Source organism: Aythya fuligula, chromosome 2, assembly GCF_009819795.1.
Source record: "Aythya fuligula isolate bAytFul2 chromosome 2, bAytFul2.pri, whole genome shotgun sequence".
Classification (NCBI taxonomy): Eukaryota; Metazoa; Chordata; class Aves; order Anseriformes; family Anatidae; genus Aythya; species Aythya fuligula.
Genome location: NC_045560.1, coordinates 33,965,805 through 33,992,245, shown reverse-complemented (window position 1 = coordinate 33,992,245; position 26,441 = coordinate 33,965,805). Strand labels below are relative to the sequence as shown.

Below are 26,441 nucleotides of genomic sequence, written 5' to 3'. Positions count from 1 at the left end.
CGGTTCGGGGGTGGGCTCAAGGCAGCGGGGCCGGTACGAGTCGAGGAAGCGATGAACAGCGATGCCCTGGTGGTGCACGTAACAGGGAGCATCGTGGCCCTGCACGAAGGAGAAGCAAGCAGGGCTCTGTGGCCCCACTCAGGTGGCGAGGCACGGAGGGACACAGCGCAGGGCCGCCACCACAGCGCCCCTCACGAAATGGCCGTCACGGGGGGTCCCCCGCGGCCCGGTGCGCACCCAGCCTGCTTCTTACAACCTTCTCCTTACACGTTTTTCAGTAACCTAAGAAGTTACCCCTTCAATACAAAGTTAGAAAAAGGCGCTTCGCGTTTTTAAAAGCAGATACGAAAAATCAAAGAGCGTGCGCAGCCTAAAGAGTACAGAAAAATGTTTACAGTATTTTATAAGGATCAAAAAGGGCAGTGACATTTGTTTCTTTCAAAAACAGAAAAGCATGGGGGGAATAAAAAAGCATTGTACATCATTCACTTACTCCTGAATAGAGAACCGAGGCGCATGAACCCCTTTAAGCCCTTGACCGCATCTGTTTTCCATACATGCAGAGTTGTTAAGAGGTACAAGAAAATCGGGAAGAAGTTTATCAGGAAGAAGGTTACAAAAAAGCTTTGAGAACTGAAATTGTACTACTTGCAAGATCTTCAGAAATAAAGTTGACTAAAAAAATCCACACCACCAGTGACGCGTAAGATACAGGTGGGCAAGCATCAACCTTAACTCTGTAGTCCCACAGACCCAGACCTGCAAGAATGGGCAAGTTAGAAAAGTGACAAAACTGGGATGAAGATCTTCCTGAACTAGCATGGCAGGAGGACAGACCTGCATGGAAGTTTGTATAGTTTTTCAGAATAACGTACACAATGTCGACACTGATAGCCTGACAACTTGAACTTTATGCTGGAAGAAAAATTGTGATCACTTTTAGTATCACGTTGGCTGGAAACACTTACAAAACCAGAGATTAATAATCATGTGCAACGTCAGAAGACTTCTGCAAAATAACTTTAATGACTTGGTTCGTGCCATTTTAAAAACAGTCATTTTCAATAAAAATCAATACTTTTCTTTGTATTGACTTTGCTTTCCCATTCTTATTCACTTCTTTGATAACGGTTTGGCATCCACAGTATGTACAGCCTGGTTGCCTAGGAAGATGTACTGAGTTTGATATCTTGAATTTCCAACTCGATCCGATAGTGCACAATTACTGTGGACCTTCCCCTCCCCCCTGCCTTTATAAAATAGGAAAGTCTTTTGTGAGAGCTTCCCAAAATGCCAAAGATGACATTAAGCAAAGTATTTCTCAAATCTATCTATATATATGGCCTGTCTGACTTTAAAATCGCTATGCAGTCATGCAGATGATGGAAGATAATCACCAGAATAAAACACCTATTGTAATCTGGAGAGCTGTATAATCTATCCCCATTCACTATAGGAATCTAAGTACTGCTGTCCTTGGTCTTTCCTGAGCAAAATAATCATTGCATCCCAGTAAGATTTTTGCAGATATGTACGAATGAGAAAAATTTGCTCACATTCCTCATGACCCAAGCTATCTTTACTCACCTTTATCAAAGGAGGAATCTCTGTAACTGTGCTTGGGTGTCATTTAACCAGAAACATTATCTTCATCAAATACCTTGAGTTCTTCTAAATAACTGGTTTGGGTCTATTTTTTGACAAGGCCACACAAAGAGTCCTTTTACAGGAAGATGGCATATGTGTTCAGGTAGGTAAGTGGATTCTTAAAACACATCCCCATCTCAAAACAGACAATAAAATGGGCATCACAAAAATCCATGTTATACAATAAGCTGTATATACAAATTGAAAGACTGCATTTCAGTTTTTCCTATTACTCAGTATAACAAGATTCAGTAAAACATGGAAGCAAAGTACCAATGGCCATCTTTCCCCAAGTCCTTGAAGAATTTCTCAGGATCTCCTACACATCTTCAGGTCTCTAATGTTTCTTCATTTGCACCACAAGTGTCTACAACACAGATTAAACAACTCGTCACTGGGAAAGCACGGACTTTGGAGTTGGCTATCCACTTGTCTGTTTCAGTATTATATTCAAGAATGTGCCCTAAGCGACCAACACCCTGAAAACCAGCCAGGACATAGACTATAGATCCCACAGCAGCACACTTCACTGTTACACCTTTCCATGGCATTGGAGACACCATCTTCCATTCATTCATCTTGATATCGTAATATTCTACATTATCAAGGCCACCTACGAAGCAATGAAACAGATAACTGCTTATTACAACGTACTGTCAAGGCTGAACTTGAGCATACAAACGCTTCATAAAGTTTAGTTATTTGCAAGGTTTACATTGAAAGAGAGATCAAACTAAAAATCCTTGAAAAGGAAGGCCACATGTTTCTTTACTAGCTGCCCTACCCTTTTTAAATAGGGAAAGAAGAGTAGAAAGGAGACTGAAAATGAGAGATATTGTTACAAGTTTCACATTATAAAGATTAACATTTAACTTACTAAAGATTCTAATGTGTTGCTTCATGAACAGAACAAGGCCCAGTACATTACGGATTTGCGGCTAGTAACCAAGAGTTAGGAAACTACCTCCTTGCCCCTAGTGCGACCATGTCATTCTAGAGGAGTCTTCAGCATACTTTTACTTAAATACGTCATATACTGACGGGGGATGTCTCTCCAATAAATTTCAAGGATTTTACTGTCATAATGGCCTAAGTGTCTTTGGAAGGGCCAATAGTTTCAAGTTATTCATTTGATCTATAAGATCAATATAAGATCTCTATAAGATCAAAAATATAAGATCTATGTAAGATTTGTTTCTTTAGGAAATGGGCAGTTATCATGCTTCATATGATCTACAAACAACTTGTTATCCCTATTTAACAATGACTATGAGGCACAGAAAAGTTTTCGCTTCTAGACATGAATTATTGTAGAAATGAATCTCTCAGGTCTAATCTCAAGAGGTATAAATATTTCATCGCATAGTTCTTCACCATTATATTAAGAACAATTTATCAGTATAGTTGCAGAATATAAGTAGCAAAATACTTATTGCCTCAGTACTACACATTCAGAAAATACACTAAAATTTTGCAAAGTGGCAGTTCTAACCATAACTATTAGATAAAGTACAAAGATTTTATCTACTGCTATTTTTAAATTAAGAGTCAATCATGTTGGAATAGTTTCAGTAACTAATTAAAGTAAAAGCTCTATTCTAAAACAGTATTAATGTGAAATTACATATTCTAGTTACCATAAATAATAATTAATAGATCTCCTAGCAGAGAAGTTTTCATTTTCAAAAGCACTTCAGAAACCCTATGTAATTAAAATTAAAATTAAACTGTCCTGGGAGATAAGCTATCACTCTACTTTTACAGATCAGGAGATAGATCATAAAATGACCTGCCTATGACAGTCAGTCATATTTCATTAACTAGGGCAGTCAAGAAAATTCTTACTTTTTCACCACCTGAAAATAGCTCACTTAGATTGAAGTTCCCAAAACAATGGCTACATTTTTACCTGTCTCTTAGGGGAATAACAAAGTTTCTCAAATACATAATAAAGGACTAAAAAAGTTAACTCATCCAAAAGATTACCTTTTCTTAAGCTTAGCCATATTAAACTACTGCAGAACTAGGCTAAAATATGGGTGCATTTCTGAATTTAACTGTATTATCATTAGTAAAACGCTTTGGGAAATGAGATATAGTGATGTATGGAGGAGAAAGGAGGGCAACAATGATGCATCAGCAGCACAACATGTTTTATAGTACTGCTCAAAGTTTTTCAGCTGACTAAAGTAGAATGAATTCTTTGCAAAAGCCCCCCATGAAACCTTGTGAGGCCATGCAGAGGATTACAAGTGCTGGAGTACCTGAGCCATTTTGTCCACCCACAGCAAATATTTTGTCCTTTACAAACACCAGCCCATGATTCTTCCTGGCTTCAATCATCGGACACAGCTCAGTCCACCTAGAAAAAACAACACAATACCACAGGAAAATTGACAATTTAGTTCCTAGAAAATAAATATAAAATACATAAATAAATCCTGGAGTTGGGAATATGAAAGGAAGCTGAAGAAAATTAGCCTTTCAAGTAAAACTACAAGTAACTGATACGTTACTACTTAACTAGGGAAAATACTTTAATGCACACAATTCTTCCTATTCATCTCTATTTCATGCATTCCTTGGCTGAACAAAGCTCAAAGTGACCAAAAACATTCAGAGTTGATACAACACTTACGTTTCGGTGGCTGGATCATAAACTTCACAGGAATTGAGTACTCTTCCAGAAACATTGTTTCCCAAGCTTCCTCCACACACGTAAATGAGGCCATTCGCCTCCACCATCCCATGGCTGCAGCGCTGAGTCAGCATGCTGGGCTTTGTGTGCCAGCTCTCCGTTCTCGTATCGTAGCATTCGAACAAATACAGGGCAGAATTTCCTTCAAAAAATAAGAAACCCACCAAAGTGGTGTTAATTTTGATGGTTGTCCTTCAGGAGGAGAGTAACAGTAATTATCAAATTTGCTTTGTTAGTTGTAAGGGGAAAGGTGCTTTTCCACCACTAAAAATAGGGCCAACCAACTCGAAATTTGGGACTATTCAAAAAGCACATACTTGTAATTCTTTTATTGACTTTTGTTCCAAAATATTTAAGTTTATAAAATTGCTGCTTGTGTTTGAAAATGAGTATATGTTATGCAGGGTTTTTTTTGGAGGGGGGGCAGACTGAATCAAGATGTGCATTATAGTTTGATCAGGTACTGATCAAATCGCCATCAATCCACGCTACTCTCAGTACTTGGAGACATAGGGAACTTTTGGATGGGGAGATGAAACCAGCTTTGTGGAATTAGTACAGATTCATGCGAGTCTCTCTCTAAGCAAAGTGATTTGTACAATTCCCAGCATATTTGCTGCTTCTGAATTAGATAGCTAGATTATGTTAAAGCATAATTCTGAATTATTAGTGACCATAAAGTAGCTAGCCCTCACCATTTTACTTTCTTCCTGGGGCCTAGCAGATACTTAATAGTTTCTGGAAGTGCAAGGTCTGTCTTCCTCCCTCAAGGGCCAATAAAACTATTAATTAAATCAAAAGTAATTTATTTTTTTTTTAAATGTAAATAAATTGGAGCTTAAATACTTGTGCTTGGATGACTAGCCATAACGAAAGCAGAGGCAGCTGGATACAACCTGCTCTGAAAAGAGCCAAGCGTGTACACTAGCAGCACTCACTACCAACTATCATCAAGGTATGTGGAAGTGTTATGTTTCCAGACCCAAAATACAGTAGACTTCTATAAACTGTATATTTATTTACTCCTACCACATAATTCTCATATCATTAAGAACTACAAAACGAGACTTTTTTTTCTTGATGTAACTATACATCGGTATTGCTTTGAAGTTGTACAAATTCTTCTCCATGGGAAGTAGAGAATAACTGTCTTTAATGTCATTGCTAAAAAGTGAAAAGCTGCTGTTTTCAGTCAGTATCATGTTAAGTATTTGTTCTGCACCTGATTATAGTGGAAGAATTCAGGAGGTTTAATGCTCAAACTCTGCTGGGTATTGCAAGGAAAACTGGATTCCATCAGTTCTAAGAGGTGAAACAAACCCTGATGTCTCAGTGGCCTGGCACAGTACTTTGTTTTCCAAGCTCTCCAGTCAATGCAAGCAGCATGCAATTTTTAGATTTCTTTACAATTAAATGCACTACCGCATTTTTCCCAATTAATAGCTTTGCATAATTGCTTGCTCCAATTTAGAAAACACTGTAATGAGGACAGATGGACTTTTCTATACAAGCAGTGTTCACTGGACGCCATAGCAAAAATGCGCTTGCAAAGTAAATGAGTTTGTTTATTTTTATATGTGACTTTTCTGTCTTTCCCGCGGAAGATCTAACAGGTTTTAGTGTTCCAAGTCCTGGTTAAACCAGTTTTAAGTAATGGGAAGTGTTATATCACATTTATCACACTAGGTGGCAGCTATAAACTGTCTTATTGTAAGACGTCTGTTGTAGCAACAGATATTTTAGAAGTCAGATAGCATTACTAAGTCAATTAATGTGAAGTTGCAAAATCTTGATAGTGTTTGGCACTGATTACAACTACTTTTTCCTGCTCTTTCCTCTGCAGTAAGACAGAACTCAATAGGATTTACTAAAAATTTCTCCCTAGATACAGTGTTTTGGTGTGTTTTTTGTTTGTTTGTTTGTTTTAAAAAAACCTTTTTATGGATAATAGCATACCTACATTTCTACTTTAATCTGATGCTTGTTCAGGAAACCAAATTTAGACAAAAATTAGTGACAGTTGCTATTATGCTAGGGTTTATGTCATCCACTAGTGTTTTTTTGTTTGTTTGTTTATTTTTTGTGGGAAGGGGTAAAACCCCCCAGTGGTCTTAGTTTAACTACAAGGACAAGTTTAACTACATCTAAATAAAGTAGTATTTAATCATCTACTGAGGCAAGCCAACAATCACAAATTAACAGAAGATAACTTCTGTCATTTCACAGAAAAATCAGACTAAAAAAAAAAAACCTCAGGTATAACTTCACCACCAAAACCAGTAACTCAAAAGCTTTATTTCACACTTTTTTCTTTGAAAAAAAAAAAAAATAAATCATGAGGCCCAACTTATACAATGTATGCCATTGCCAAAATGCAGGTACTCCGGCCATATGACCGAGAAAATTTTAAACCAGTTCTGTGGATTTATAGAGGTGAACTAATAGCAGAGTGGGATGGCAAATCATGTTTGTTTGTCCCTAGTTAACTCTGAAAAGTACAGTGTGCTTTACATGCCAGTTAATGTGAATATTATCATTTCAATAAGTGAAACCATCTTAAAAACACAACAGAAATAGATTGTTGGGTTGTAGGGAGGAGAAAATTCTCAATATGGGAAAAATAACTCATTAGGCTAACATGGCAACGTGCAGTTTTGTTCCAACAGAATCATGCAAAAACCAGAAAAATCTCCAGGTATCTTTGTTTGTGCTTTTTTTTTTTTTGGGTTTGGTTTAAAGATTTTTAGTGTCTTACCCACTTCTGAACCACCAGATGTATAAATTTTGCCCTCAGCAGCACAGGCTGCAAGGCTATCTCGAGGTGTTGGAGGTCCTAGCTTGGAATACCAGCTATCCTTCACCACATTGTAGCAGTCCATTCGCTTTATAGGGAAGAGCTGGGAACCACCCAAAATATAAACTACGTTGTCCCAGAAGACACAAGCTGCATCCCTGCGCTTTTCAAAGGGACATCGGATGTCTGTCCAGCTGTAATCCTGCATTACAAAGAACAGGTAATGTCTAATAGATTGTAACACTTACCTGCACAGCGAGTGTTTTTCAAACAGAGCTTTTCATAGAGATTTAGATATGGTCAGTTTTAAATTTCCTTTTCAAAACAAACATGAATACTGTTTATTGAAGAATACTCCTCAGGCGTACTCTTGAAAAATTCGCTTAGACACAGACATAGTTAGCTGCAACGAACCATGACATTATCAATTTCTATTTCCTCATTCCCTCTGTACACCCCGTACAGCTTCCCTGAAAAACAATTTTTTTTTCCCCCAACAGAATTGACCTCCTGCTGTTATCAAGTCAGAAACAATGCATGTAATCAATAAAGCAGAATTGCAATTTCTTTTATAGGAATGGAAAAAGACATCTTACATCTAAAGAAAATAAGTACAGAAAGTAAAACCAAACAAAGGCGATGGCAAAAGGGAAAAGATAATATCCAAATTGACAAGCAACTCAGTTAAAAAGCTCTGTGATACATACTTTATTACCGTAACAACTAGAAGCTTATTTACAGAATTTACAAAACACAAATGATCTATAGCTATCCACAGTTGATAGCATGAGAAATAGGGTAATGCTTTATCACAAATACTGACAGTCATGGTGCCTGGAAGCTGATTTTGCATGGATTGGCAAAACCAGCAAGTATCAAATATAGGCATTAAGGCTACCCAAAGCCTTAAGAACACCAAACTCAGCAACTGATGGCAGACCAGGATAGCATACAGAACAAGAAACAGTTCTTGAATAATTGCATCTCACATATTCCATGCCATCGTGAGCACAGCTTGTATCTTATGCTGAACAGGAAAGCTTGGGACCTGAACTTATCTCTGTCACCTCAGATGGTCTAGCTAAACCTGCTGAATGACCTTCATCGTAATGGTTCACACAAGACATTACATTATTACATTTTCTTAGCAAGGACATACTTCAAACACCTTGGTCAATGAGGAGGAACAGCGACTCCTACATGGGGGTTCAAAGAAAGAGGCAGAGCATGTTATAGTCCAAAACATCTTACAATCTTTTCCTGTAGCATCCCCCAAATCAAGAAGAGCTGGCAGGTGCATGTGGCCCTTTATGGTGAGAAACACGTCCTGAGGCATCCTAGAAAGGAAAGCCATACTACAGCATGGCAAAATAAATAGCTGCATAAATCTTAAGAAAAATGTCTTAGTGCTTTCTGCAAGATCATCATATTTTCTGGCTCAAGTTTCTGGCACTTTTACAGAAATCCGTTTTCCCTTACTGTTGTAAGGGCTGCGATCCGACCCACTTTTGTGGCTTCAGTTCCTAGCCACCCTTTCAATCACACCTTTACCAAATGAAAAGCCATAGGCTCTCCCATAACCTCAGCACACTCAGCAGAACCCTCCTCTTCAAGCAGGAGGCAATTAGGTCCTTTTCTTTCAGTGCTCTTCAGTGCATTCGCCTGTACCACACAGTATTCATCTCAACAGGGCTTTTGCGCTTACAAACAGTTGCTTGCCACCACAGCCAAGATCTGCAACTCAGGGCAGTGGGAAGCCTCTTTTTTTTTTTTTTTCAGGGGGTGGAGTGGTGGGGTTAGAAGGAAAGAAAGAACAAGATAAATATATGCTGACACTTCGCCTACTGACCTTGGTTTTCAACAGCTGGTGATGCAGGACGCCAGAGGCAGAAGCTGTATCTTTGTATTTAATTGTTTTTGAAAGGCTTTTTTTTTTTAATTAAAAAAGAAATTTAACTCACTAAAACTATCTGAATTCTTGGCAGCTACAAGGCCCTGCAGTGACAACAATTCCAGATGTTATAATAGGCCATCCTTTTGTTTAATTCTTGTTTCACTTGCTACTTCCTCTTCCAGGGAAGAACAGCAGAGATGTCTAACATGGACAACCTTGCCATTAACAGCATATCACCTATAGCTTCTTATCTCCTCCTAAGAGGCATGCTGGTTCTCTTAATTGTCACAAAACATCAATGCCAGGCATCTGTTAATTTTTAAATTGCCATTGGTGGATTTTTTATTGTTAAAGCCTAAAACTAGGGTTAACAGAATAATTTCAAAGGAGTATTCCTACCTTAAAGTCATGAAGTTATGTATAAATTTTAATCAAGAAATCATAAAAAAAAATTACTTCCAACTTGGGAAAAAAGGTTTTTTTTAGTGCTCTGTGGAAAACTCAACAAGAAAGTATTTCCCACCACCACAAATAGAACACCTAAGATTTTCAGTATAATTCTGAAACCAAACATTTCTGTTCAAAATAGTGCCAGATTGCTCCACAAGAGTTTTATGCCCCAGTCTGCATCTGTTCCATCATTTTGCTCTCTTGAAGTACATGCAACGAAGTATTAAACACAGCACAACAAAGATAGTCAACGTAATTCTGTTAACAGTTTCAACAAACACGGCCTATTCAATAGCGAAATAATTTTTGCAGTATTAGTGAAAGTTACGTCACTCACAACCAATATAATATTGTCAGGAGAAAGATTACCTAAGTTTGTTTTGAACTATTTCTTTCGCTGATTCAATAATTAAATTATTGAATTTAATTAAAATCAAAAATAGAGGCTTAGGTCACTATTCAATCAACCCAGAAGACAACAAAATAAGGAATTTCAATTCCTTCCCAAGGTCCTAAAACCTTGCAGAAGTCCATATATAACCTTGATTTTTGGCACTCTGACACTCCTGTTATTTTTGATAAGACTAATTAAAGCAGGTTAAACATGTCATGGAGATTTGCAGCATTGGAGCCTTACATCCCACACTTATTTCACATGCACGTGATGCTAATCTCACAGGGGTTCTGGATCCTTGGTTTGTGGCATTTAAGCTACAGTCATAGTTAAAGATCAAAGACACACTCTAGGAAAATATCCAGAAAAGGACCTTTAAGTAACTTAAGAGCTAAAAATAAAATAAGTAAAGCTATTGAAGAAGACATGACAGGCTAGCTAAGAACACTTGAGGAAGCATATAAGCACTAGAAAAAAGACATTGAAGGGAGACAATGCTTATTAGAATCAAGTTCTCCAATTGCTTTCTTCTTTCTCCTTCCCTGCCCCTACCCTTCTGCCCACGCCCGGCCCCACAGTTAATCCACATGCAAGACCATACAGCTCTAGCAAGAGGTAATTCTGCAAGATTTCTTCCAAAAAGAAAAAATAAAAGTCACCTACTCTGTTCCTCCCACCCCACTATATGTCTTACTTGAACATACGCGTGAAGAAAGATGAACGTTATTCAAGAATTTGGGATTCTCAATAAAAATACAAATTAAATGTCTCGCTTTAAGTCAGCAAATCTTTTTTTTTTTTTTTTTTTTTTGATCAATGCTCGTAAGAGGTGGCTTCAATTTTATTTTACCTAAGGGAATGCAAATTCATGTTGGATGAGTTCAAAATGCACCCCAAGGCCTTGTTCATTCTGAATTAGATCTGACAGGGATCCTGTTCATTATGCAGTTCAGAGAGATAACACGCAACTGTTCGAAATTCTAACAAGCATTTAATATGCTGAGGTGAAACAACTGGAATCTCTGCAACAAAATATTACAGTTGTGTAACTTCATAATTTATTAGAGAGCATTGATGCTTTGGTAGAAACTTATTTCTGTTTTATTGCATGTGCTTGGCTGGTAAAACAGCGTACGGGTAATCCTCCTGCAAGCAGCCAATGTTCCAACCTCATCTAGTCTGCAGAGCTGTAATAAACATTCCAGTGGCTTGACTTCATTCAGGAAACGTGGAAGAAAATATCAGGCAAAGCTTGATTGCTCTAAATTGGCCATCTCTAAGGGTTTTGTTGTAGAAATTCACTTTTCCCCACACTTCTAGGGTAACTGGCTGCCGATTCTTCTAACATACTCTTAGTTCGTGGAATTGTGAACCACTGGAATTTAGGAAAGGTTACACATTTATACTGAATGAACCAAAACCCCTTGTACTCTAAAACAGGTTCTATACTATCATAAAAGCCAATGTTTCAACTTACACTAAGAAGAAACTGCTCTGAGTTAGTCTCTGGACACATACGCGCATGCACATGCATATGGATTTTTATATATTCCTAACTGCCCACCTGATGTTTCTGTGACCTTTTAGTTATTTCCAGCTGTGGGATGCACACACCAATCAATTCTTGACTCAAAAGTACTTCAGAACTCCCTATCTAATACTGCCAACAAGCAAGCACATAATCATTCTACTCAGAACGAAGTCCTACATCTAGGTACACGGATTTGAAAACGGCTAATTAGCTACACTCTTCCAACTGCATACCCAAGAGGCAGGGAATACATCCTTCCCCACGCCGTTTTGTAGAGCATTATGCCTTAGTTAATATCATCAGCAAATATAAACCGCGGAAGATTACAGACAGTGAATGTTAATGCATTCTGAGGTAACGATTACCTTTGGATTAAAATATCTGCAGGACTGGGGCTGCGAGCCTCCAAACAAAGCAATGCGATAATCATGTTTTTTTCTTCTTGGCCGCGTACCTTCCACTAACTCTTCTCTGTCTTCTGGGGAAAGTAGATGGTATCGCATCCCACCTGGAAGGAACACAACAACTGTTTTAAATCCAACGTAGCTGAGAAAGGGATGTTTCAGAGCCAGGGAGGGAAAAAAAAAAATAGGGGGGGTAGAGGGGGGAGAAATCAAGTTTCCACAGTACATCTGTACAGCTTAGTTTTGTTTTTTAAACGTAACAATGTGCAGTAGCACATAGGAGAATACATCCAGATTTACATCTCATTTCAATCTGCCTACTCCATGTGAAAACAGGACACGGATATGGATGCATTTCACATACCAATCTATCTATTGGCTCAATTTTTGCCAATACTACCAGGCAACTAAGCTTGCCATGCTGAAACTGGCAAAAAGAAGCACAACCAAGGATGACTAGTACTGGCAGAACTGTGAGCCCAAGGAGCACAGCACCAACATTAAAGAAGGAACTTCAAGGCAACAAGGAGTCACCACACCCTGCTCCTTACCCTGTGGTTTCTGATCAATAAGGAATGCATCTATGAAAAACACTTACTGCTGTTCATAACTTGACAATCCAAAGTATTAGCTATATTTTCTATAAGAAAATTAGCATTTTCTTACAAAAACATTCCAAAGAATACAAAAATATTAGTGACGTTACAAACCAATAAAACAAAAAAAAATGTATTCCTTCAACAATCCACCTAATTCCATGCCATGCAAAAAGTATGACTGAAATACTGATGGTTGGCAAATACTTACCAACATATAGGCTAATTTGAACCTTGCTTGTTGACTGAAGGAAAACGGTTGTATGCCAGTTTTAGATTTATACTAAAAGGAAGTTGCCTAAATAACTGCTACTGAAACGCAAAAATTCTTCTGGAATATTTATCAACACCTAGGCTTTTCTTTTTTATGTGATAAAACTTCAAATTTGGTGTCTAAAAACACTAAAAGCTTATTCCCTCATCTCATCTGTACCTTGAGAATGTAACTATCTGTTAGCCTCAACTTCCAGAGTATATTAGAGATGTAAATAGCACAACAGAGGCTTAACATTCTTATTTGCATAGGGAAGCTTCACAATATTAAAAATTTATTTCTTTAAATTTTAATAATTCACATATGAATATTAGACACTGAAGTTACTGTTGTGTCCCAAAGGCACGCTAATGCTTCCAATTACCCTGACAACCCATTGACAGAAACTTCATTACATTACACATCACAGAGTTAACATCATTTGCTTATGGTGTTAACTTCTTTCTGCTGATGATGTTTCACTTCTTTCCTCTTGTTACATAAGAATGTGTGCTATTTACATGACAATTTGCTAATCCAACTTCAAATAAGTGCAACATCCTCAAGGGAACACAGTCAGATGTATTTAATGCAAAAATGTTGTCAGAGCATTTTAAACCAATTTTCAACAATCTACATTCCACAAAAATTTTAAGTTATACAGAACATCAAAGATTTCAACTAGAAGTCAACTTACTGATCACCATTTTAAGGCATTCTGGGTTATCCTGAATAAGTGGTTCAGCCTGAACTGTTTTACTTAAGAAGTTCTTTGATATAAGAGGAAATCGGACTTTAGCAAGAATGTCAACCATGTATGGCTGGCGATTTGGCTCATCATACTTCAGCCATCTGACTGCTGCATCATAAACCTTAAACAAAAGAAAAGGAAAGAAAAGGACAATGTACATCACCACAGACTCAGACAAAAGCTAAATGTCAGTGCTCTGAACAGATTCTTCTACCTATTGAGGGTTAACTTATACCAACATTTCAGTACACGGAGATTTCACAAGTGTATACATCTCCATCTTCCAAAAATGCAAGACAACGCTCAGGCATGAAGTAAAATCCCTGTACAAAACTTTTTTTTTTTTTTTAATAAAAACTTCTACTGCCATTTAACCTTTTCTTCAAGTGGGAAGCATGAATCTGCAATTCATATTTATCTGGGCAACATTAAAACTAGTACGCTTCACATTCAATGTCACAACACAGAAAATACTTCACCAGAAGTGCTGAAATAGCTTGTGCTTTATATAGTGTTGTGAGCTGACAAACTGCTTCTGTTATCGAATCAGTGCTGGGAAGTTCCAAATGCATTGCTATTGTGTCTTGGGGGACCATTTAAAAATATATATATGCTTTTTTAACTGCAGACTGCCATAAGTTTACTGTTCTGAGACTCTCCTCTCTATCTCCTCTTTACAGGAAAAGATAATGGGTTTCCTTGGCAGGGCAGGGAGGACAGGACAAGCAAGGTAACCTGTTTTATTTATGACTGTCCTCTGAGTCAGGAAGGTAATAGTGGACTTCCTTTCCATTCCTACGTACTAAGATATTTCAGTGCTGCTCTCAGACATAGCAAGCTTATCTGCTACGCTGCCATTTCAGAGTCAGCACTCGTTTCATTACAAGTGATTAACACGTTCAATACCTACTCGTTGTAGCTGAAACTGATCACAGTGATCACTTGTGAGTGATTTAGTTCTGCCATTAAATGTCTCTCCATATTATGAGTTATTCAGAAGGATTGCTAAACCTCCTCTGCTGTAATCCTGCAAAATGACCACAGAGCAAGGAAAAGTAGAGAAAGAAAGAAGGATTTAAGGCTCAAGTTCCATCAGCTAAGGAAATTCAGCAGAACGTTGGCATACAGTGTTCCTGTCCCAGTCAACAACAGAAACACTATTAGCATTCAGGAAAAATAGGCCACTTAGTAATCAAAGCTGCCCTTCCTGTTTCTGCTAAATGTAAATATGCTTTACACCATACAAAGACTGGACTATGGCAACTTTCTGTTGGTACTCCTAAGAAAGACGATTTTTTTTTGGTATCACTAACTTTGCAATTTCATACTGTACGTTGCCACTTAACAAGAGGAATTTTTATCATGCCGTGCTGCCTCCCTGAAATTTCTATCACCCCTGCCAAGTTGAAGCATCCCATCTTTATCAGCAAAACTTCAAGAATGTAAATTCTAAAGTGTAATTTCCACTACACACTAATAAAATATAACACTTCTAGCTTTGAGACTGTTACCCTGTGGCCTGAACTCTTCCCAGTCCATGGTAAGAATTTTGAACTGTGACCTAAATCATATTTATACTTATAAACTAGTTAGCTGTCATATTCTTGTCACCTGATATTATTCCTTTACCCATAGTAATTCTTATTTTCATGTAACAGATACATTGAAGCAAATGCATTAACTATGCAAAGACTAAACTTCAGAGTCAGCAGAACACCCATTTCTATTTAAGTGCACGCACATACCATCTTGATTACGAGATCCCTCTGTTGCACTTCAAAGAGGCACACAGACTCATGATGACATAGCTAAATGAACTTAAATTATCTAGTTCAAGCGCCAGAACCAGCTAGAAAGGCAAAACGTCAGTATGGTTTCAACAGATTTGATTGAGAACCTTCAAGAAGTACCCAGCAGCTACAACCATCTTGCAATCACCTCTTTGGGCTGCACTGCAGACACACCTGTACTTTATTTTCTTGCAGTAGGAAGAACATTCTGGCAAATAACCATTCAGGGCTGTGGTATACTGAATCAAGTTTTCCAAATGGGACTGCTGTGAACATACTTTCTACCACAGCTTACAGCTTTTAAATGAATGGAGTTTTAGGCCCTTTCCAGCCACCCAGGCTTTTTTTTTTTTTTTTTTTAATCTATTCCATAAATAAAGGCCTTCCACCAACCTGTCACTGTCAATGCAGCTAGTTCTGAGTGTTTGGTGCACCTTGCTCCTAAGTTCCTGAGTTCTGGAAGATTAGTTTATGTATGCATATTTCCATCAGCAGCAGCTCTTCTCTGAGACAAGCTGAGGCTCAGCCCATACTCAGGTTGAGACACGCAGCCATTAAGGTGCACGTCTCACCCCAGTCTGGGAGCAACTCCTGTAATATAATAAATTTAATTCCATTCATGTTACATGGAATTGAAAGTCCTACAGCTATCACAATATAGAAAGCTGTTTCGCTTACTGCCTTTATTACTTCTCTTTGCAGCTTGCTGAGACTACACACGAAACATCCACACTTCAAGTGTGGATGCTCATTAATACCGGGTTTTGACCAAGCTAGGATACACTTTTAGCAAGCACTGCGTGCATCACACACTGTAGGAACATACGAAGTGAGCTGCCTGAGTCTGTTTCTTGATTAGAAAACCATAGTGAAGTTCAATGCTCTTCGCTGCTAGCGGACAGAGCTCTTTTACAATGAAACAGGGATCTCACCTGGTCTTCTGCCCTCACAGTTAGCGTATCTTGGTTCAAGAGGTGTGTCACACGTTTAACATCAAGCTGAAGAAATTCATCCGTCTTGTAAACTTCAGTGAAGTGTTGATGGATGAAGTCGTCTGCAGTGGCTTTCAGTTCTGGACAGTCTAGGCATTCTGCTAACACACTTATACCTGCAAAGGAAAAATTGAAAAAAGAATTCCCAACTGAACTGCAATTACTACGGAGAAAGGCGGAGAGAGCTGGGGCTGTTCAGCCTGAAGAGAAGGCTCGGGGTGACCTCATTGCAGCTTTTCAATACTTAAAAGGGGCTTATAAAAAAAGATGGAGAGCAACTTTTTGCTCAGTCAGACAATGACAGGACAAGTGGAATGGTTTTAAACTAAAAGAGGGGAGATTTAGATTAGAGGTTAGGAGGAAATTCTTCACTCAGAGGGTGGTGAGGCACTGGAACAGATTGCCCAGAGAGGTTGTGGATGCCCCATCCCTGAGGGTGTTCAAGGCCAGGCTGGACAAGGCCCCAAGCAACCTGATCTGGTGGGTAGCATCCCTGCCTATGGCAGGGGGTTGGAACTGGGTGATCTTTGAGGTCCCTTCCAACCCGAGCCATTTTATAGTTCTACTTTTAATATATTAAACTAGAATAAAAATACCATAACTTCAGTAATAGTTAGAAACCTAGTTAATATTTACTGATATGCTTTTTCTATTTTTTTTTTAACAGAAGAAAAAAGATGCTGTTACAACTCATCTGCAACTCAAGACAAACTAAGATAAGCCCGAACTTGTGACCCCTATCCCTGCAGAACTAACTGGAGAGCCAGGCCTGTAGCACTTGCTGTATTAGCTACTTCCCTACTATTTCCTTCCCCACTGTGAAAGAGCCAACAGCACGTTAACTAGGTCTGAGCCACACTACAACAACCCAGTCTAACCAGCACAGCTTGAGAGACCGCTTCCAGGTTTCATGACCTCCCCTGACCTGGTCACACAGCAGCAGTCACCAGCCCAGCCCAATTTCCTGCAAGGGCCACAACCAACTGGGACTTTTATGTGTCGGTAGCAAACTCTGCTGCAGGCTGACACAAAGAAGTCGAGTTAATACTGCATCAAGAGCAGAAAGTTGGCATAAAGGTACAAAAGGCAACTGCTACTGAGAAGCACCGTTTCCAACCCTCCCTCTAGTAACCTGGTAAGCAGAGGGATACTCAGCAGGAAATCTGCTCAGCATGCTGCAAATCTTCCCTCTCCTCCTTTGGAGGTTGGGGCGGTGGTAGAAGCAACCCACCAGTGAAAGGCAATCCATGGGATGCAACTCTGAGCTTCTCTAAGTAGTAAGATAAAAAATACAATAATGAAATCCAAGCATCTCTCTGATGAGCTGCTGTCCAAGTGAGAAATAACAGTTTTGAGAGATTCCAGATTCACCACGGTTTCTTTCAAGTACACATTTTTTATGAGCCAAGGGCTTGCCTGTGAGTCTGCAGAGAACACATTTCAACTTGTAAAGCATATCTTGAGGAAGATTTGATTTAATCTCGATCTCCCTTTTGATATAAATTAGCAAAGTATGCAAGCGTTAAGAGAATATAATTAGCTTTCTAGTTAACAAAGACCACAGAGGACTGAATGTGCCCCAAAGCAAGCATAAGTGGCATTTTCCTTAGAAAGTAACGTCTTCCTTCCAGCAGTTGTTTTGGAGCCACTGCTGTACTGCACTGAAGCACCAGTTGAATCCTTTAATTCAGAAACTTCACAAAACATTTCTGTTGATATTATAAACATCTATAGCATACTTGAGATGTCACTAGGAGAATAACATAACCAAGGTCAGTAAGAAGCTTTATAAATTTTCTTTAAACAGAGACTAAAGTGCTCCAAATCTTGGAGCACCAATACACACCAAGTTCTGCTTCTTACCTTTTTTGTAACTCAGAGTTTACAGTAAGGTTAAAGGGCATATTAACTACCAAATCTGCCCAGATGACAATCACAGACATCACTCAAAAGAAGCAATTAAAAATAGAGCAACCTAAACTTATCCTCTTTGTATTTTTTAGAAGATAGGCTAATTTTGTATGAACTATGAGCATCAAATTCCACCTCCAAGTACAGTAACAACAACTGAAAGCTCCACCTTATTAAATAGGTAAGGATCTCAAACAAACAAGAAGCTACAGGCTGCTGCTAAACTGGGATGAGACCTAGCAAAGTCAGTGGACCTTGGTATTGAACAAAAACTGCCAGATCACTTTGTTTATGGCAAGGGAAAACAGTTTAGATTGAGCCAAATTATTTTTCCACATATCTGGATTTAGCCAAGCGCTACTGTCTTTTAGATGATGCTATCTATGTTTTGAGAAAAGCAAAGTTAAAAACAAAGTAAAAAGTCTGCATTTCTCTTACCAAGACAATTTGAAGCATCGACTTGTTCTTTCAAGAAATCCACACACATTTTTTTCACAGGTTCAATCTGATATTGGTTTGCTGCATCTAGTAAAGACTGGACGTTATTGCTGTTAACAGAAATTCTGCGGAACAGAAGATGCAAAGTTAGCACCAATACCTACTTTGCTGGAGCCAAAACACCAACTTACACCAATTGAAATAATGGCAAAATTATTCCCCTGCTATTTCCCCAGGCGTCCTTCTCTTACACGCAAAGAAGACACAGCCTCTCCTCATGCTCTTTCCAAATTGCTTTGGTTTGCTGTACTTTGCCGAGGAAGGGCAAACAGTCCCGGATTTTAAAGGCTAAGCCTCTAACACAGGCCATCTGGAATACCATGCTAATTACTTTGACTTGTGTGGTGAACCATTTTTACAAAACAGAAAAGGAACAGAACCTTTTCCTGACAGCCACCTACTCCCAAACAGACATCAGCAAATTTTGTCTAAACTCATTGCGGACACCGCTCTGGTTGATCTGTCTAAAGCGTGTGAGCACAACAACTATTTGGGAGTGCCTGAAGAAAAGGTCCAGAGCCCACAGGCAAGCGTTTGTGCGCCAGCAGAGGCAACGGCATGGCTGGGGCGCTGACACTGTGTCTGACCACGGATGAAGCATACAAGGCTCCTCTGAGAAAACAGAAAAAGCCTTCTTAAGGAGAGTTAATCCCATCAGCACGAAGATGAAGGGCCTGCCATCCATCTGCCATAAGAGCTTGTTGCAAAGTGCTGTTCACAATCCTAGCTGTTTGAGCGAGCTTTGTATAAACACTGCAGTGCCTGCAGTGCTATTTAAAACCAAGCATGGGGGCAGCCTGAGATAGAAGGGAAATGCTGTTCACACAGTTGTTATCCACCCGGCTCGACCAGAGGTGAAGGTGCAGCTCCCAGAAATGGTTATCTGTGATAGCTACTATGGGCATAAAGAGAAACCCCTGCTGTTATCAACAGGGGCCTGGATTTCAGAACAATGGGGAATATCATTTGACTCCAACACTGAAGCCAGAAGCATTCTGAATTGCCTTCTGGAGACAATTACCACCCTCTTTCATCTGTGGGGCTTCCTACCGATTAAATAAAAAGGAAAAGGGGAGGAGAAGAGAAGGTCTAGTCACATCAGACTTTAAATGAGTAAGGGATTATAATAGTAATAAAACTGATGAATCATGAAAGCATTATTTTAACATTTTACCATTTACAATTGGCAGGCTTTCTAGCAGAAATGTCATTTTAAAATACCAAAACTACCTTGCAGTATAAGCAAACTCCACAAGCTGTTCAATAATATCAGGTTCTGCATCTTTTAGCTCCACTTCGAAGGACTTGGATTCAAGCATATTCGCTGCAAATAGATTAAAAGACAAACTACATCAATAAGCCACTCTGGTTATTGTATTTTCCACTGTTTGCAAAATGTAAAGTGATTATACAAAATGGGAACTTGCTAAAACTGCACACAGTTGATTGGTGTGTCCCGGGATTATTCATGCAAGTCATGAAAGAAAGGAGGCAGTGTGACAACCAAGAGAACTCGTGCGCACACGTGCTTGTGTTGTGTCAATTATGCTGTAAGGTGTATTAAATAGAAAGGGTCAGAAATGCTGCTGACTGCAGTGCAGACTGCCAAGCCAGCATTACCAAAGACAGGAAGCACAGACTGCACTACTAAAAGCTATCTCCATATTCACGCTGATAATAGAGCCAGCTCAGAGCTCCCCACGCATTGCAAGTTCACCCGCAGATGGTTACAGGCCAACCACTGGAAGGCACACGCGTTTTACTGCTACTTACCGTGCTATAAAACACGCACTGAAGTCAGTTTAAATTTTGCATGCCTTATTTATGATTTGTAACATAGATGCTACGTGGCTGAATTTGTAAAGTTAGTGCAAACACAAGAACGCCTACGTTCCTGGAAGCCTGTTTTGTAAGCGGCAGTGCCTAATGGTGGGAAGGAACAGGGCAGGCATCCTTTGTGCCACGGGAGTAGCAACTCCCAGTTTTCAGGTTAAGGGAGGGAAAGCAACTGCAAGACAGTGTGTGGGCTCCAGCTGGGCTTTCAGACGAAGTAACACTTGATTTGATCAAAGGAGAGAAAGCGAAAACGAGGGGAATGGTTAACAGAGATGAATGGAAGGATACAAACTGAAATCTTCACTCACACTTATCTCTGAAATTTATCACTTTCATAAAATAAACAGCTTGTCAGCCACGTATCTAACAGCATATTACCATGAAAGCATAAAATCAAACGATTTTGAAGACTTACTAGTGAACATCAAGTTAAAAAAGTGACTTGCTGAAGCGAGCACAACACGGTGAGCTGGGATCTTTCTTTCCTGAACCATAAGAATGACATCACATAGAGTTCTCTGAATCAAAGGAAAAAGACAAACAGGAAAAGATAAGCATTTTTTGAAACACTTTCAAAAATATTTCTCTAACAGCAGCTTAAAGAAATTCACCGGTGTCCTCAATCTGCATAACTCAAAAGAGTATCACGTAACAAAAATATGTTCTGAAAGGCAACCAAGTCAAACCTTTGGTCAGGTTGAAGAAAAAAAGCTCAGTTTTCCCCATGAACTTGTTCCTTGAAGCTGGTCACTGATAAAATATGAACTCTAAAGCTTTTCCTGTGACATTTACATCAACCTCCTATAACAGTCCCTGCAGAATCTAGCGGGGGCTGCATTGACACTGCAGCCTTTTCATCCATCAGGGGCTCTCTCACCTCCTCAGCTGTCAATTTTCATAAATAACTCAGAGGATCCCAATACCTGTAGAATCCCACCACGCTGCCCAGAATGAAAGTGATGAACAAATTCGAAACATTCAGCTGGACATGTTAAATGAAGCATATCCCAAAACCACCACTTATATTGAAGAGTTTGAACGCTCACACCCCATCAGCAACTAACTTTCAGACAAAATACACTTATTTCTCATTGTTTGCTCATTGCATATAAACAGCGCATGACAGTTCATGTAGGAGAAAAACTAGAAGGACAAAGTGACAGAACTTAAAAGTTGTCAGGAGACAAGAGTAAGGGGTGAGGGCAAAAATATGTTATTTGAATAGATTTTAATGTGGTATCCTTGCTAAGAACACATGGACTGAAATGAGGGCACGCCATACTGCAGTTAATTATAACATTTTCTTATTAAGAAAAACTGTTTTTAGGAAGTTAGCTTCTCAGCACTTTCTGTTACTATGTTAGGTTCATGAGACTATTTTGGGTAACACCTACCTACACCCATCCCAATGCTAACCCCAGAAAGCAGCACTTCTACTGTAGGAAGGAAATACACTTGATTAGAACAGTGTTAGAGTTTTCTCCACACATAGACTGTTACCCAGGGTTCAACTCAGGCTGATAATCCACATGGAGACTTGTGAAAAAAATCTCTTTTTTAGTTTCTTAGAGGACACTCATCAGAGAGTGGAGGGGTGTATGACACCCAACTTTCTTTGTGCACCCATGGCTTTAAAACATTTAAGACTGAATCAATAAAAAAGACCATGTGAGAAAAATTTCAAAGGAAATCTTTTAAAGCTGGAATTCCCAGCACATCTGGTTCAAAATAAGCGTTGCACATTAGCACTACAAGATACCATAAAATTCTAGGGGCAAGCTGTGCTAAGGCTTGTAATGCTGCTTGACCTACGTGCTGTGTTTGTGAGGTATGCTTAGTGTCCGCATGTTTACTGCCTCAGCTCAGCATTTGAAGCATCTCAGATATCCTAAAGCCTCTCTGGGCGTGGGAAGAAATATTTGTCAACCAGAAGGGATCATCGCTTTGCTTTCTCCCTCTGTGACGTGCCTGGGTGTAACTGCTCTGTCTCAAACACCATACAGAAATTCCCAGCAAGAACTTCGTTCCAAAAGGGCCCACTTGCATCACTCCACAGCTCCAAGTATTCAATGCAAGACCAGCATTTTGTCAACCATAGGACACACCCAGGCATCAGCCGGCATTGCCGAGCTTTGTGAGCTCAGCGACACCTTGCAAACCTACCCCAACTTCATTCTCAATAGCTTCCCTCTTGGCACATCTCCACTCAGCTACAAAGTGGCAACAGAGGATTTATGCGCGTGCTGTCAAATAGCTCAGTGACATCCACAAAGATATGGGTCACCTCATTCTGGAGATGAGCAACAACTCCTCCGTGCTCCCAACATCTCACCAGAACTAAGCGCAGATGTGTTCACAGTTTGCTCTAAAATCCCATAAACGTAGCAGCTGCTTCCAGATCCCATCTCACACAAAAAACAGTTTAAGTATTAGCCGTACCTTCCACCCAGAGCATTTTCCTACATCATTAAACCAACGCAGTCAAATTGGTGGTGTTGTGCACGCAGGCTGCTATAACCACCACAGGAAAGTTTTCACGCACAGCATACTGAGGTTTTATAAGCACAGCACAATCCTCAAGTTATCGAAACACATAGGAGAGCTTCCTACAGGTCCTATTGAACCACAGCATAATGAGCCAGCTGATCTAGTACGCCTTCCTCTGGCTGCTCCTCCCACAAACAACTAGAAGAAGCAGGCGTGTCATGAGCTACACACAAGTTTCTAGAGGGGTGGACAGACGTGCAAAGCCACCACCTGAGGTCTGAGTTGAAGTTTTTAGGAAACTCTGGCACAATAAAAGACGTCAAAAAACAGGGTCGCATCCCCGCTGGCACCCCAAATTGCAAGACATCCAGAAGTACCCACAGGTGTCACAGCAGCACTTCAGCTTCACTCTCTCACACTGGGGCTCGATTCCCTCTACCCAAGCACAAAGAGCACCAGCACCTGGCGTCCCCCTGCCAGCAAGGACAGCAGTACGAGCCAGATGGCATCCAGCTGAGTTACTGGGCTCAGCCGCACCCTGGAACATGTTTTACCTGATTCAAAGCAGAAAGAAATCCTACAAGAAGTAGGTCATAGGCTCCGAGCGTCAACGTCAGTCCTAGCGCCCCATTACCTGAAGCCACCACAAACCCTCCATCGAAGCCAACTCAGTTCTCCATACACAGGGGCTGAGCTACGCAAAAAGCTTTATGCACACAAGTGCAATTGACAGCATTATTAATAAAAGATGTATAGGATATCTGATGTCGCCTTTCTGGACACAGCCCAGACAGGCGGGCACGTTAATAACCGCCGAGCAGAAAGTTCCCCTCACGTTTAGGGAGCCGCGCAGACCCCGCGCCCACACCACAAGTTCGGGGCTCTCAAGGAGTGGAAAAACGCTCACCGCTCCTCAAATCAGCACAGGCAGATTTGGGGGGGTTTAACGCTTTTTTTTTCAACGCGCGTTACCTGCTTGCGCATGCAGTTCATGACGCCCATGAAGCCGGCCAGCAGCTTGGCCTCCTCGCGGGCCGCCAGCTTCTTCTCTGTCTTCTTCTTGCCGCCCTTCTCCGCCCCGGCGGCGGCCATGGCCCCTCACCGCCGGCACCGGGGGGCCACCACCCCTCGCGGGCCGCATGCGGCGCCGCGGGGAGTCCTCGGAGGCCGCCCCGCAGCCGGGAGCGGACAGACAGACGGCCGGGCGGACACACGGACAGACAGACGGGGGGGATGCCGGAGCGGAGGAGGCGGCCCTGGGGCTGAGGGAGCGAGGCGGGGCTGCGCAGGCGCGGGCGCCATTTGCCGGTGCGCTGCCCCCGGCTGGGGTTAACAAAGGGCTGGGGAGGGCTTGGGGAAGGGGAACTGCTGGGACCTGAGGGGGGCTCCGGGAAGGCTGGGGAGGGACCCTTCGGCACGGGGTGTGGGGATAGGACGAGGGTTGCCCAGAGGAGCTGTGGGTTGCCCAGAGGAGCTGTGGGTGCCCCGTCACTGGAAATAGCATCACAGAACAGCTCGGGTTGGAGGGGACCTTAAAGATCTTCTCCCACCACCCTGCCATAAGGCAGGAATGCCACCCGCTAGATCGGGTTGCCCAGGGTCTCATCCAACCTGGTCTTGAACACCTCCAGGGAATCCCTCTCGCCCAAGAGCCCAGGTCAAGGCTTGTTTTTAGAGGTTTAGGCTCAATTCCTCACCTGAGGGGTTTTGAAGCTGTGTTGTTCTAGGGACTGGTGGTAGTTGTGTGCATTTGTGAGTGTTGAGTGAATGGTTTCATCCCATGCATGGAGACCACACCAGCTCTTGCTTTGAAGTTCCTCTGGCTCAGCCTTGCTCTGGCAAGGTGGCAGCAAGGCTCAGGCTTGTGTGTGCTGAGGAGAGAGTTGTAATGCATTTATCATCGAATCACAGACTCATAAAGGCTGGAAAAGACCTCTAAGATCATCTGGTCCAACCATCTCCCTACCACCAATATCACCCACTCAACCATGTCCCTAAGCACCACGTCCGGCCTTTCCTTGAACACCCCCAGGGACAGTGACGACACCACCTCCCTGGGCAACTCGTCCCAATGTCTTACTACTCTTTCTCAGAAGAAATGTCTCCTAATTTCTAACATAAACCTCCTCTATTTCATTGAAATAAGTGCATTGACACACTTGGCTTTACAAATTTTACTATATGAGGGAAATTCACAGATGAAGGGTGCGTGTGGGAGCGGTGAGGTCTGGCTGCTCCAGCAGTGGTGGTGAGCGGGGAGCAGAGCGTGACATCAAGGCAGCTGCATCACCACGAGCAGCCTGGATGCAGTATTAGAGAGAAAATTCTACATTTAGCTTAAATTTAAATGGTCTTCTGAGTAAGTGTCCTAGCTGAGGTAAAATCCTATATTGTTTTTTGATGAAAACCAGCTAGCGTTTATGTGTGGGTATACTTGTGTTTATATACGCACTGCTGTGTGTAAATATGCAAAGTCACAAACGAAGAACATGTCAAGATGAGAAAAAAAACCATATTAATGTCCCAGATTTCTAAGACACCAGAATCTTGGAGTGATGGCAGAAAATCCTGCAATCTCAGGGACAGCATCCCTTACTCAGAATTTTGAGATGGGAATTGGAAAAATTAGAAGTCAGCTCCTCATGAAATCTGAGAAATTAAATTCAAATCATTTAAATGAAATGGGCAGTTTGTAACACAAATTGGGAATTTAATACAAGTGAAAGCATCATAATACGTCGTGTCTCATCTAAACACATTGTTATTCTCAAAGCACTCTACAAACATTAACAGTTTAATGATGTCTTATCTTCTGATTCACAAACTGAGGTTAAAATTAAAAATGGAAAGGGATTATACTCTTCTCTAAAGTGCATTTTATTTATGAGTTTGACAGCAAAATAACTGTTCTGGCACAAAGTATCATGTCTATTGCGGTTTTGAAAGTATATCAAATTGTATTTTGAGGGATGAACTAATGCTGCTAACGGGGTTAGTGCGGCACAGCTGAATACTCTGAAATGTTTTTGTGAGCATTGTTTGCTTAATCCAATAATTTCTAATCCACAGCATGGTAGAAGTGTTTCCATTGAGAAGCTGAAGTAATATCTGTGCTATGCTGAAATTTAGAAGATTAGGAGGGCCTGGTTCTGTGGTACGGACTCAAAAGGACACTGAGTACTGGTTGTGTTCAACTCTTTGCTAGACTGAGACACAAACTCAGGATATGTACAGCAGGATGCTCTTCTGCTGCTTTGACATTGGGGTCAGATTAATTTCCCTTTTGTCATGCTAGCATTAATAATTTCTTATATACTGTTTATAAATGGTGATTGTTCACTTTTGCCTTGTTTTCTCTCCAATTCACAAAGTAAGACTAGAAGTAAAGAAGGCAAAGAAGACTGGAGTAAAAGACTAGAAGTTCTGAATCTGAATGTATGTGATAACACCTTATTTCACCATGATTTGGACTGATGATGGCAGCTACTGCCATGATATAGATAGAGCTGTCATTC

The 26,441-nt window shown here is 40.6% G+C and overlaps 1 protein-coding gene across 3 annotated transcripts; it reads right to left on the bottom strand.

Moving 5' to 3' along the window:
* Positions 1-1,001: 1,001 nt before the first annotated feature.
* KLHL7 (kelch like family member 7) lies at positions 1,002-24,152 on the bottom strand. 3 transcript variants are annotated; one of them, XM_032180594.1, is made up of 11 exons: positions 23,899-24,152; positions 20,855-20,957; positions 19,834-19,927; positions 18,544-18,668; positions 16,135-16,310; positions 13,359-13,533; positions 11,774-11,916; positions 7,101-7,341; positions 4,286-4,487; positions 3,912-4,009; positions 1,002-2,260 (listed from the first exon to the last, which is right to left on the bottom strand). In XM_032180594.1, exons 1-11 carry the CDS (start codon positions 24,016-24,018, stop codon positions 1,977-1,979), a joined length of 1,761 nt encoding a protein of 586 aa, XP_032036485.1. In that variant the 5' UTR covers positions 24,019-24,152; the 3' UTR covers positions 1,002-1,976. The 3 variants fall into 3 exon arrangements, with proteins under 3 accessions (XP_032036485.1, XP_032036486.1, XP_032036487.1); XM_032180595.1 differs by lacking the exon at positions 23,899-24,152 and adding an exon at positions 22,879-22,948; XM_032180596.1 differs by lacking the exon at positions 23,899-24,152 and having other exon boundaries at positions 19,834-19,950; positions 20,855-20,913.
* Between the last annotated feature and the right edge of the window lie 2,289 nt (positions 24,153-26,441).

Coding starts and splice junctions, on each gene's coding strand:
- KLHL7 (XM_032180594.1), bottom strand. CDS start 24,018: ATGGCCGCCGCCGGGGCGGAGAAGGGCGGCAAGAAGAAGACAGAGAAG. Junction 19,928..20,854: donor TTTTAACTTGATGTTCACTA/GTAAGTCTTCAA, acceptor ATCTATTTGCAG/CGAATATGCTTGAATCCAAG. Junction 2,261..3,911: donor GGGTGGACAAAATGGCTCAG/GTACTCCAGCAC, acceptor ATTGCTTCGTAG/GTGGCCTTGATAATGTAGAA.